At 38.9% G+C, this 14,599-nt stretch overlaps 1 protein-coding gene across 1 annotated transcript in view; it reads right to left on the bottom strand.

Moving 5' to 3' along the window:
* LOC126456760 (ragulator complex protein LAMTOR2) overlaps positions 1 to 14,599 on the bottom strand; it is a 46,718-nt gene that overhangs the window by 24,489 nt on the left and 7,630 nt on the right. Inside the window, exon 2 of the mRNA XM_050092511.1 lies at positions 9,463 to 9,625. Within this exon, the coding sequence (XP_049948468.1) occupies positions 9,463 to 9,625 (163 nt within the window). The remainder of the gene's footprint in view (positions 1 to 9,462; positions 9,626 to 14,599) is intronic.

Here is a 14,599-nt window from a genome sequence, read left to right as displayed (position 1 = left end):
CATGAGTAGCTTTACTTAAAATATGAACCAATGGATTTTAATGCGATTTATACCTGCACATGGGTTGGATTTTATCATTTTACATACAGTGTTCACATGTGTGAAAATTGTGCCCCCTTTCTGCCAAGTTCATTTTAACCTTTATTAGAAATACTATTGGATGATGCTTCGTCAACAATTACGGGCGGAAAATAGGATATACGAGTACAGTTTTTCCACTGAGGCAGAGGTAACTTGAAAATGCACATGGGGGAAAACTAGCTAAAAGTAGCAGCATTAAATAAAGTTTTTATTTCATAAATAAAAAACCAGCATACACAGACAATGGCTTCCTCAATAAATTTGCTGCAGCTGTGGACCAATATGTACAAATGGGCATTTCCACCATCACTACATTTAGATTTACTTTTAAATGTCTCCTCCAAGGAAGGCAAATAATGTCAGACGTGGTGGGGGGGGGGGGGTGTTGTCACCGAACGATACACTGTTTGTGTGTAAGATTTTTCTCAAATCAGGCCCGTGCAAGAGATTACCAAAATGAGATTCTGCAATGATGCCGGACAGGCTGAGACGTGGCTGCTGACCAGGCACTGCTCCAGTGTTCGCCACAGTTGTCAGACTCGCCTTGCAACTTTCTCTTATGGGGTTACTTTGAGGATAGTGTTGATGTTCCACCACTACCACTAAACATCAAACACTTGTGACACTGCATTACAGCAACTCCCCTTACTGGCACAGTTGATATGCTGGGCAGGGTACAGGGAGAAATGGACTACTGTTGTGTCTTTCAAATGTTGTAGTATTTGTTATGCTGTTATAGATCATTTATCTGCTCCCCCTCCCTCCCAAAAAGAGGGTTGTGCAGAATTTAACATCCTCATCTGGATGGAAATATCACCATCAAGCACAAAAGTGTCGCAGAGATTTTCAGCTAACTTGAGTGGCAGACACTGCAAAAGAGACATTCTACATCAGTGTGGTTTGGTGTTAAAATTCCAATAGAGCTTGCTTCTAAATATATCCCCCAGAACGAACACAAACGTAAAACAGAGATTCCAGCTGACTTTGAGGCCTGCCGACAAAAAATTCCTAACGAATGGGAACAGGCAAAACTGACAGTGATACACTGAGAACCTTCCACCAAACCATAAGGGGGCTTGCAGAGTGTAGATGTACGGCACTTTTGACAAGCTCTTACTCCATCAGATAGTGGAAAAATTAATAATTTCAACCACAGCATTTTACTAGGTCTCTTGCTGATCAAATACGTGCAGAGTAAAAGAATTTCTTCACTAGGATTCACAACCATAAATACAGTGCACTAATAACTGTACCATCTACCTCAGTTTGACAGCAATGACCACTTATTAGAGTTCACAGATGTACATGAAATGTCTAAGTATTTATGAAGCAAATGAATTAGCTTGTTCGTTATCTGCCATTATGCTTTTTTTGCTACTGTTAAGAATATTCCATGAACTATGCTTTAAATAAACGACAAATCAATTTTCATGTGTTGCCACTATTATCTGAGTAATGAGTCATGTTATAGTAGTGCACGCTTTATATGACAAACCTGAAGGACTTAACAATATTTTTCTTAGCAACCTCTGTACCTGGCTGGTTACTTCTTTGAACTAGACAGGAGTCCATCTGTCTCACACACACAATACCTTGATTCTAGATGTCAAGGATTCCTTCCATGCTCTTGACACTTCCCCTTTCAGCTTATATTCAATCCCTTGAGAAAATAAGAGGGGCAAACAAATAGAAATTAAACCCTATGCTTAGAATTTCTGCTTCCAGAACTGTTTCCATTGTTTCACCTGTAAAGTTTACCTGAATATTCCTAGCCAGTCCTTGTTTGCAATTCCATTGTGTTTTTCCTTTTCCACAAAAATCAAAATCGCAAATGTTTCCCATCTCCCATTACACCATCAAGTGTTCCCTCTTTTCTCCTTTCTCGATATGTGGAGATTATAGCTACATGTCCTGCCTATCTCCATTTCCTTTCAAATACAATAATAATTACTTATTCCATTCCAGTGTATCTTTGATCCATTTCTTTAGTCTCAAAAAATGAAATGACTGTATGGCATTCATTGGCCGGGATATCCCCTTCGAGGTATGGCCGCCGTATTGTCTTTAGTCTCTTGTCACTCCCAGTAACTACCAACTTTTTCCTTTCCACTGTTCTCCATACTCATAACACAATTTCTGGGCTGTTTGCAAACGTGCTCTGTTAACAGTTCTTCCATTTCTTGTTTGAGTGTATCTGCACCACAGGCAGACACTACAATGCTATCAGAATGTGTGTCAAGTTCATGTATGTATGGTAATCCGCAGTCATGGCCACATTCTGTAATTTCTTTACAACTTTCAAATAATTCAGAGCATTGCATCCATTTCTAAAGCTTCTTTGTTCTTCTGTTTGATTAAAATCTATTCTTTTAAATGTGGTGGGTGACAGATATACAGGGTGTACGTAAAGTCCGGTAACGCTTTCAATTATTTAAGGCCCAAGAATGAAACATTCTATAGAGGTCATACATAATGCATTTTGAAGAGAACTTTAAGTATTCTTTGCAAACATTTGATATGCAAACCACGAATGACCCGGCAGACGTCAATATGGTAATCGAGTTCTAGCCATACCTGTCCCAACATGGCATCGTCAACTGTGGCAGTCTATTCCTGTGTTCTCTCCCGGAGCTCTGCTACATAACATGGTAGAGGCAGTACACAGACCAAATCTTTAATGTGACACCACATAAAACTCACACAGAGTGAGATGTGGTGATCGGCGAGGCCATTTCATGAAACAGCATCTATACGGCAGCTCCGTGTTCACGTACCCATGAACTTCATAATGAAAAATGGGATGGAGCCCCGTTCTGCTGAACTTTCAGGGTTTCTCTTCAAAATGGTGTATGATATTTGTACAATGTTTTGTTCTTGTGGAATAAATAATTGCAGGTGTTCCCGGACTATGTACACCCTGTATAGTTCTTATATCTTGTCTGGCTCCTTTCTTGTGTTGCTGGATGAATTTAAATCTCCTAGTTTTTGGGAATAACTTCTTTCACAATCATTACACAATTTGAAAAATTGTTTATAGAATATCTCTGAAAATTTCGAATCATTTCATTCAACTCAAAACATTGTTGGCATGAGCCAAACCAGCAAATGACTGACAAGATCACTACAGGCACAATGGAAACTGCTGAGCTCTGAATACAACCTTATACATGAAAGCTCTTTAAACAATTTTTTTTAGACAATGGAAGAAGGAACAGCAACCGATCACAAAATCCATTGTTTTCCTACAGCAGATCTAGATTTCAGCTATTGCATAGTCATCTTCAGTGCTACAAATTACAAAACAGGAGAATCAGGAACAAATATAAGACAGCTGACAACATAAGAACCACACACTTACATACCTTATAACAATAGGAGACAGTCTAAAATGTCACACAATAACCAAAATATTGGCTAGTGTACAGCAGAGGATATAAGGCTCAAACATGAACTGATACCGCTACAACATGGTTAAACAGGAAAAGCGCATGTCAGAGCCACGTGGTCTCTCCATAGAGGTGCAGGTGAGTAGTCAAATCGTAGTAAAGGCATGTGATTTTTAATTTTTTTTTAATATACTGAACAACAAACTACAAGTAACGGTAAAACCATGGAAAGCAAATCAGATGTACTAAGCCATAAGTGTAGACTGCTTGTCAACAAAAAGTACAGGATAGTGCGTCTTGTGTTTTTGTGTTACAGGCTAATGGAAAAAGATTCATTTACAATTACATACAACATGAAAATTACAACGTTAAAATAATATAATCTAAATTTAAAGGAATGAAAGTAGTAGAACAAAACATGGCATGCCATCTCTGGCCATAAACTAAAATCGTATAACTCAAAAATACCTTAGTGTCATTGCTGGGCTTACAGTATAAACATGTGGACTAATGTAGCATTATAATAGCAAAAGGTCAGTGATGCATAAAAATAAGAAAATAAAGGAGTGAAATGTTACAATCCAACACTGTGTGCCCTCTTTGAATGTAAACAAAAATCTTTTCTTGTTAGTTATCAGTCTTCTGACTGGTCTCATGTGGCCCGCCATGAATTCCTCTCCTGTGCCCACCTCCTCATCTCAGAGTAGCTCTTGCAACCTATGTCCTCAATTATTTGCAGGATATATTCTAATCTCTCTCTTCCTCAACAGTTTTTGCCCTCTACAGCTCTCTTGTATCATGGACGTCAGGCCCTGTCTTAACTGATGTCCTATCATACTGTCCCTCCTTTTCAGTGTTTTCCACATATTTCTGCCCCTCTGATTCTGTGCGGAACCTCCTCATTCCTTACCTTATCAGTCCACCTAATTTTCAACATTCATCTGTAGCACCATATTTCAAATCCTTTGATTCTCTTCTGTTCCAGACCATGTTTTACTACTATACAATGCTGTGCTCCAAATTTACATTCTCAGAAATTCCTTCCTCAAATTAAGGCTTATGTTTGATACTAGCAGACTTCTCTTGGCCAGCAATGCACTTTTTTACAGCGCTATTCTGCTTTTGATGTCCCCCTAGCACTCAGTCTATGACTGGTTATTTTGCTTCCACGGTACCAAAACTCCTTGACTCCAACTACTTTCTGACTGTCAACCCTGATGTCAAAGTTTCTCGTTCTCATTTCTGCTACTTCTCGTTACTTTCATCTTCCACCAATTTACTCTCAGTTCATACTCTGTATCCATTACACTGTCAATTTCGTTCAGCAGCTCATGTAATTCTTCTTCACTTTCTCTCAGGATAGCAATGTCATCAGCGAATTGTATCATTGATATTCTTTCACCCTGAATTTTATTCACTCCTGAACCTTTATTTTATTTCCATCACTGCTTCTTCAATGTACAGAATGAACAGAAGGGGTGAAAAACTACATCCCTGTCTTATATTCCTTTTAATTCGAGGACTTCGTACTCGGTCGTCCACTCTAATTATTCTCTCTTGCCTCTTGTACATATTATACATTATCCATCTCTCCCTATAACTTACCCCTATTTTTCTCAGAACTTCAAACATCTTGCACCATTTTACATTGTCGAATGCTCTTCCAGATCGACATATCCTATAAACGTGTTGATTTTTCTTTTGTCTGATTTCCATTATCAACTGCAATATCAGAATTGTTTTCCTAAACCCATGCTGATCATCATCTAACATTTTCAGTTTTCTTTTCCATTCTTCTGTATTTTGCCAGCAACTTGGATGTATGAGCTGTTAAGCAGATTGTGTGATAATTCTTACACTTGTCAGCTCTTTCAGTCTTCGGAATTGTGCAGATAATATTTTCTGGACGTCACCAGACTCATACATTCTATACACCAACGTGAATGGTCATTTTGTCGTCACTTCCCCACAATGATTTTAGAAATTCTGATGGAATGTTATCTATCCTTTCTGCCTTATTTGATCTTAAGTCCTCCATAGCTCTCTTAATTTTTGATTCTAATACTGGATCCCCTATCTCTTCCCTGTCGACTCCTGCGTCTTCTATTAAATCAGATAGGTCTTCCCCCTTACAGAGGCCTTAAATGTTTCCATTCCACCTATCTGCTCTCTCCTCTGCATTTAACCGTAGAATTCCCATTGGATCCTTAATGTTACTACTCTTGCTTTTAATTTCACCAAAGGTTATTTTCACTTTCCTATAAGCCAAGACAGTTCTTCCAACAATCATTTCTTTTTCGATTTCTTTACATTTTTCCATTCAGCCATTTCATCTTAGCTTCCCCGCACTTCCTATTTATTTTATTCCTCTGCAACATTTGTTTCTGTATTTCTGAATTTCCCTGAATGTTTTTGTACTTCCTTCTTTTATCAATCAACTTAAGTATTTCCTCTGTTACCCATTGTTTTTTCACAGTTACCTTCTTTGTATCTACATTTTCTTCCCAACTTCTATGATTGCCTTTTTTTTTTGAGATGTCCCTTCCTCTTCAACTGTACTGCCTACTGAGCTATTCCTTACTGCCGTATCCATAGCCTTAGAGAACTTCAAGCATATCTCATTATTCCTTAGTACTTCTGTATCCCACTTCTTTGCGCATTGCTTCTTCCTGAAGAATCTCAAACTTCAGCCTACTCTTAATTCCTATTACATTGTGATCCGAGTCTATATCTGCTTCTGGGCCCTTACAATACAGTAACTGGTTTCAGAATCTCTGTCTGACCATGATTTAATCTAAATGAAATATTTCCGTATCTATACCACCCCCTCTTGTGATTCTTGAACAGAGTATCTGCTATCATTAGCTGAAATTTATTACAGAACACAACTAGTCTCTCCCTCATTTCTTGTCTCAAGCCCATATTCTCCTGTAACCTTTTCTTTTACTCCTTGTACTACAACTGCATTCCAGCCCCCATGACTATTAGATTTTCATCTCCTTTTACAGCATCTGTGATTATTAGATAATAATAATTGCATTAAGTGGAAATGGTGTACCTGTAAGATTAATTAAAATCATTTTTCCCATCTGACAGACCACATGTGAGGTCCCTGTAAGTACCTTTAACACTTCCCAGAATAATGGCTTGCCAACAAACAATTAGCAGCCATTTTCTACACGTAGATCACTACCAAGGGTAGCAAACTTCTATAGAGCCTTCAGTCATTCCATTACACAGTCTAATGTGTATAAAACTGGCATGTCTGCAATAATATTCACAGAGTCACGAATTAGGTATTGCGAGCATGTCATTCTAGTGACGGAGTACTAGTCTACTCTCATTCTAAAAAATATAAATAGTTTTCTCTATGTAATCCTCCCCCTCGGTCACCGAGGGAGAGTTATACACTGTACCCGTTTTATTCCACATGTTTTTACTATAAGCCCACAGATAGCACCAATATATTTTTACAATCGGTATGATTTTAGTTTATGCTCAAAGAGGATACACAATTTTTTTATTGTAATACTTCATTCCTTATTTGTTCATTTTTTATGTGACAATGGCTAGATTCATACCTTTTGACATTTTAATGCTGCTTTATTCCACTTGTTTAGACTGTAAACCAAGAGATGACATTAATGTATTTATATGAGTCGTATAATTTTTGTTTGTGACCAGAGAGGGCACACCAAGTTTTACTGTGTTAGTTTCATTTCTTTACATTTTAATTATGTTAGTACATTATTTTGACATTGCACTTTTGGTGTTGTAAGAAACTTTAAATGGATCTTCTTCCATTAGTTTGTAATGCAAAAATACATGACACATTATCATGTACCTACTATCACTGGCTGGGCTACACTTATGGCTCCACACACGTGATTTGCTTTCCACGATTTTACCATTACTTGTGGTTTATGTTCAGTGCCATCTAAAAATACTAATTTTTCAAAATTATATAGATTTATTATTATTGAACTATCCATTGGCACCTTGATAGAGTGGCTCTGACTTCACAATTCTTCCTGTTCAACCATTTAAGCAATGGCTTCAATTCATGTTAGACCCTTGTATGGTCTACATCAACCAATATTGTAACAATACGAGAGAAGGAAAGTTGCTACTCACCATATAGCGGAGATACAGAGTCGCGATAGACACAATAAAAAGATTCACACAATCTAAGCTTTCAGCCATTAAGGCCTTTGTCAGCAGTAGACACACACACACACACACACACACACACACACACACACACACACAGCGCAACTTGCGCGCATGTCTGCAGTCTCAGAGAGCTGAAATTGAGTGTAGTTTCAGCTCTGAGACAGCAGACGTGTGTGCAAGTTGCACTTGCGTGAGTATGTGTGAGCGCGTGTGTGGCCGAAAGCTACGATTGTGTGAATCTTTTTTATCGTGCCTATCGCAACTCAGCATCTCTGCTCTATGGTGAGTAGCAACTTTCCTTCTCTGGTATTGTTACATTCCATCCTGGATTTTCCATTGTTTGATTTCAACCAATATTGTTTACTACACGACACTCTGGACACTTACGATACGTTGTCACCTGTCTTACACCTTTTCCTGGTTCTCTTGTTCTGTAATATTTAGCAATTAAGATGATATAGTTGAAATCTAGATCCGCAGTACTAAAATGACCGATTCCGCAATCCACTGCTGTTCTTTTCTCCACCGTCTATACTCAATAACTGCTGCACACAAGGGAATCATACGGATTCCAATCTGATTAATTTCTTTTTTGTTCATCAAAGTAAGAGGATGAACAAATATCAGCATGCCACATTCAACATCAAAGATGAACTGTCACTAAGGAATTAAAATCAAACAATGAGACTTTTCTGAACTTTCCACAGTAGTCTATTGTGTGCAAGTCTCTTCATCTCTACATAACAGAGACAGACACACATGCACACGCACACTATCCTCAGAATCACACAAGCCCTATCTGAAAGGAGGATGCAGCTGAACTTTAATAAAGATCATCCAAGGGGTGTGTTTATGTGCAACATAAAGCAGATGTTGCCAATGCACCTCAGTGCCGAGGCGAAAACAGCTAATGGGACGATAGTATAAGACAGCCTATGTTCAGCTGAGCTGTGAACCAGATGATGCTCTTATGCCAGAAAATACCAAATACTTTCACTGCATAGAGTGCCCTTCCTTCACGTTCTGCTGTTGCCACATATTACATTTCACTTATTTCACAAACTTCATTGTCAAATCTATCAAGACCAAACATTTCTTAATGCCTCATGTAAACAAAATGGTAAATAACAAGTCAAAATCAAATTCATGTAAAATATACAGCATAACGAGAATAATTCTTATTCTCGTAACCTCTGTGTCACATCACAAGCAAATCTTCTAATCTAACCTTGACCTCTGCTGGAGACCAGTCTGTCAGCCCAACCTAAAAATCAAAGAACAAATATTGTCTTCGTTTTGTCTACTTCTGTTTGTGGATGCATGATGTCCTGCCCCACATCATTACATCACAAGTCAAAGCTGACATCTGGTATTGGGATCTTCAAATGACTCCACTGTTAATGTCAAAATGGTTATTAACAAATTCTGAAATGGTTATTAACGATTTCATTTCAAATGCTGTTATATAGACTAATCTTTAGCAACGCATGAGATTCAGGTTGAATCAGCAGGTTATAGTCTCGTTGAGATTTGGTGAAGCCAATGAATGTGAATATAGATTCAAACATGAATGTGAAGTTTTCATTATCTTTATACAAATCACCTGTTCCACCACCTAGATTTGCTATGATCACCTGTGACAGACATTCCAAACATACACTTCAAGTTAAAAGGAATTAATGGATACCAAAAGTTTTACACTGTATTCTATAGTGCCATACAATATAGAAATTAGAAAGCAATATTAAATTAAAGATATTAAGTAGCAATAAACTTTCAGAAGTTTAAAGAATATCAGATATGAAAAGAATGAAACACAAACTGTGCATTCCATTAACACCAGCTGGAGATTGTCTTCCTTGAATGCATTCCTTCCATTCTTCTCATATGCTGACCAAATGTTGCTCGCAATTGCCGCTGTCACTCTTGCATCCCTGTCTCCATAGCCACTGTAGGCCAGAAGAGCACCTTCATGGTTCAACAGCCTGAAACACAGTGCAGTGTTGGAGAAGAAATAAAAAGCAATGGTAAACAAAAGCAATGGTAAACAGCCTTTTTTTTAAAAAAAGAAAAAGGAAGCTGTTACCCAGAACTATACATGAAAATACATCTAACTGTAAGAATAAGATCATTTATAATGTGCTTGCCAATTACTGACAAGACATTCAGTTTTTTTCCCCCTCTTCTTTGTGGTTGGTACTGCTGACATTGCTGTAAATGTACTACGTGGAACAGAGCGAGGTGGCGCAGTGGTTAGCACACTGGACTCGCATTCGGGAGGACGACGGTTCAATCCTGTCTCCGGCCATCCTGATTTAGGTTTTCCGCGATTTCCCTAAATCGCTTCAGGCAAATGCCGGGATGGTTCCTTTGAAAGGGCACGGCTGATTTCCTTCCCCATCCTTCCCTCACCCGAGCTTGCGCTCCGTCTCTAATGAGCTCATTGTCGATGGGACGTTAAACACTAATCTCCTCCTCCTACTACGTGGATGTATAGTAGCTGATGAGGTGAACACCAATACACCACAACAAAAGCCATAGCAAAACGACCAATACTATACTAGCAGTCACCTTCAATACGGAAAACTGAGTTACCTGCTACTTGCACCTGTGACACCACCAGCCACACTGTGCCATGCTGTACTTTCTGCATACAGCCTAAGCATGAATTTTTAGAACATGTAATTCAATGTGAGTGAAACCAAGTAATAATTGGATTCATTTTGTCTGCTGCACGCATTGCTTTAAATTCTATTTTTTGTTTCTTTTTTTTTCTCTAACCATCTCAGAAAGAATCCAGATCAGGATTTCTTTCTTTCTTACTTTTTAATTGTTTCTGTTAGCTTTTAACCTTCTCTTCAATCTTTTCTGGTGGTAGTAATTTCGCATTTACTGTCAGTACTTGATGAACTGAAGTACTCCTTGAAAATAAATAAATATCCCAAAAATAATAGTGGAGATAGCCGTACCGTAGGTGCAACCACAACGGAGGAGTATCTGTGAGAGGCCAGACAAACATGTGGTTCCTGAAGAGGGGCAGCAGCCTTTTCAGTATTTGCAGGGGCAACAGTCTGGATGATTGACAGACCTGGCCTTGCAACACTAACCAAAACTGCCTAGCTGTGCTGGTACTGCGAACGGTTGAAAGCAAGGGGAAACTACAGCCGTAATTTTTCCCGAGGGCATGCAACTTTACTGTATGGTTAAATGATGATGGCGTCCTCTTGGGTAAAATATTGCGGAGGTAAAATAGTCCCCCATTCGGATCTCTGGGTGGGGACTACTCAAAAGGACGTCGTTATCAGGAGAAAGAAAACTGGCGTTCTACGGATCAGAGCGTGGAATGTCAGATCCCTTAATCGGGCAGGTAGGTTAGAAAATTTGAAAAGGGAAATGGATACGTTAAAGTTAGATATAGTGGGAATTAGTGACGTTCGGTGGCAGGAGGAAAAAGACTTTTGGTCAGGTGAATACAGGGTTATAAACACAAAATCAAATAGCGGTAATACAGAAGTAGGTTTAATAATGAATAAAAAAATAGGAATGCGGGTAGCTACTACAAACAGCATAGTGAACGCATTATTGTGGCCAAGATAGACACGAAGCCCATGCCTACTACAGTAGTACAAGTTTATATGCCAACTAGCTCTGCTGATGACGAAGAAATTGAAGAAATGTATGATGAAATAAAATAAATTATTCAGATAGAGAAGGGAGATGAAAATTTAATAGTCATGGGTGACTGGAATTCGGTAGCAGGAAAAGGGAAAAAAGGAAACGTAGTAGGTGAATGTGGATTGGGGGTAAGAAATGAAAGAGGAAGCCGCCTGGTAGAATTTTGCACAGAGCACAACTTAATCATAGCTAATACTTGGTTCAAGAATCATAAAAGAAGGTTGTATACATGGAAGAATCCTGGAGATACTAGAAGGTATCAGATAGATTATATAATGGTAAGACAGAGATCTAAGAACCAGGTTTTAAATTGTAAGACATTTCCAGAGGCAGATGTGAACTCTGACCACAATCTATTGGTTATGAATTGTAGATTAAAACTGAAGAAACTGCAGAAAGGGGGGAATTTAAGGAGATGGGACCTAGATAAACTGACTAAAAACCAGAGGTTGTAAAGAGTTCCAGGGAGAGCATAAGGGAACAATTGACAGGAATGGGGGAAAGAAATACAGTAGAAGATGAATGGGAAGCTTTGAGGGACGAAATAGTGAAGGCAGCAGACGATCAAGTAGGTAAAAAGACGAGGGCTAGTAGAAATCGTTGGGTAACAGAAGAAATATTGAATTTAATTGATGAAAGGAGAAAATATAAAAATGCAGTAAATGAAGCAGGCAAAAAGGAATACACATGTCTCAAAAAATGGGATCAACAGGAAGTGCAAAATGGCTAAGCAGGCATGGCTAGAGGAGAAATGTGGGGATGTAGAGGCTTATCTTACTAGGGGAAAATTAAAGAGACCTTTGGAGAAAAGAGAACAACTTGTATGAATATCAAAAGCTCAGATGGAAACCCTGTTCTAAGGAAAGAAGTGAAAGCAGAAAGGTGGAAGGAGTATATGGAGGGTCTATACAAGGGCGAGGTACTTGAGGGGAATATCATGGAAATGGAACAGGACGTAGATGAAGATGAAACAGGAGATATGATACTGCGTGAAGAGTTTGACTGAGCACTGAAAGACCTCAGTCGAAACAAGGCCCTGGGAGTAGACAACATTCCATTAGAACTACTGACAGCCTTGGGAGAGCCAGTCCTGACAAAACTCTACCATCTGGTGAGCAAAATGTATGAGACAGGCGAAATACCCTCAGACATCAAGAAGAATATAATAATTCCAATCCCAAAGAAAGCAGGTGCTGACAGATGTGAAAATTACCGAACTATCAATTTAATAAGTCTCGGCTGCAAAATACTAACGTGATTTCTTTACAGACGAATGGTAGAAGCTGACCTCAGGGAAGATCAGTTTGGATTCCGTAGAAATGTTGGAACACTTGAGGCAATACTGACCCTACGGCTTATCTTAGAAAATAGATTAAGGAAAGGCAAACCTACGTTTCTGGCATTTATAGACTTAGAGAAAGCTTTTGACAATGTTGACTGGAATACTCTGTTTCAAATTCTGAAGGTAGCAGGGGTAAAATACAGGGAGCGAAAAGCTATTTACAATTTGTACAGAACCAGACGGCAGTTATAAGAGTCAAGGGACATGAAAGGGAAGTATTGGTTGGGAAGGAAGTGAGGCAGGCTTGTAGCCTCTCCCCAATGTTATTCAATCTGTATATTGAGTAAGCAATGAAGGAAACAAAGGAAAAATTCAGAGTAGGTATTAAAATCCATGGCAAGGAAATGGAAACTTTGAGATTTGCCAATGACATTGTAATTCTGTCAGAGACAGCAAAGGACTTGGAAGAACAGTTGAACGGAATGGACAGTGTCTTGAAAGGAGGATATAAGATGAACATCAACAAAAGCAAAATGAGGATAATGGAATGAAGTCGAATTAAGTCGAGTGATGCTGAGGGAATTAGAATAGGAAATGAGACACTTAAAGTAGTAGAGGAGTTTTGCTATTTGGGGAGCACAATAACTGATGATGGTAGAAGTAGAGCGGATATAAAATGTAGACTGGCAAGGAAAGAGTTTCTGAAGAAGAGAAATTTGTTAACATCGAGTATAGATTTAAGTGTCAGGAAGTCGTTTCTGAAAGTATTTATGTGGAGTGTAGCCGTGTATGGAAGTGAAAGATGGACGATAAATAGTTTGGACAAGAAGAGAATAGAAGCTTTTGAAATGTGGTGCTACAGAAGAATGCTGAAGATTAGATGGGTAGATCATATAACTAATGAGGAAGTATTGAATAGGATTGGGGAGAAGAGAAGTTTGTGGCACAACTTGACTAGAAGAAGGGATCGGTTGGTAGGACATGATCCGGGGCATCAGGGGATCACCAATTTAGTATTGGAGGGCAGCGTGGAGTGTAAAGACTTAGAGGGAGACCAAGAGATGAATACACTAAGCAGATTCAGAAGGATGTAGGCTGCAGTACGTATTGGGAGATGAAGCAGCTTGCACAGGATAGAGTAGCATGGAGAACTGCATCACACCAGTCTCAGGACTGAAGACCACAATTACAACAACAATAGTGGAGACGAATTTGCAGTGTGACACTATCTCATACTTACGAGTTTCTCACCTTAGTGATGTAAGTTGCAATGATGGGAGAAATTTCACCATGGGAGTATTCTAAGGTGCCAATTGATAAATGAAAGAAGTCAGTTTTAAAATACTTTTCTGACCAATTCTTGGTTACTGTTTGTCAGCTTGGGATCCTTAACGAATCAGATTGACTGAAGACAGAAACGATTCAAAGGAGCTGTACATTGTGTCAGAAGTCAATTTAATCACTATGAGCTTATCACAGAAATGGTTAATGAACAGCATCAGAAGTCATTTCAGGAAACCTGCTGTGCCTTATACTCCAATTAAAATTACACTTTGATTAATAAAGTGCAGTGGCTTGGGGGAGGAGGCAGGGGACACCCAGCCATGGAAGTCAACACACTACAAGTTTCTACAAAACTGGCAGCACAGTAAGCAGGTGGCACTTGAGAAAGAACTAAAGTTGCCTGGCAGCTGGCTCCTACTACACGACTTACTGGAACGTCACTAAGAAAGTAATTTTAGTTGGAACTTATTTTCTAAAACGCGTTCATAAACACATTACTTTCTCCTCACATTATGAGCACAGTGCTAAAACTAAGATGTTCAGGCTCTTAGAGGAGTACTCTTAGAGGGTAATAAGAGTTTTCTTTCACGTCTGCCATCTGTGAATGGAACAGGAGTTGGGAAAAGAGTGGGGGCTGTGGGAGGGGAATGATATGCTTATCCTATGATGCTCCCTCTGACACTGAACGTATGGTGGTGGGTGGGATACAGATATGGGT

The sequence above is a fragment of the Schistocerca serialis genome, chromosome 2 (genome assembly GCF_023864345.2).
Source record: "Schistocerca serialis cubense isolate TAMUIC-IGC-003099 chromosome 2, iqSchSeri2.2, whole genome shotgun sequence".
Classification (NCBI taxonomy): Eukaryota; Metazoa; Arthropoda; class Insecta; order Orthoptera; family Acrididae; genus Schistocerca; species Schistocerca serialis.
Note: the sequence above shows the minus strand (reverse complement) of the source record. Positions and strands in the feature narration are given on the sequence as shown.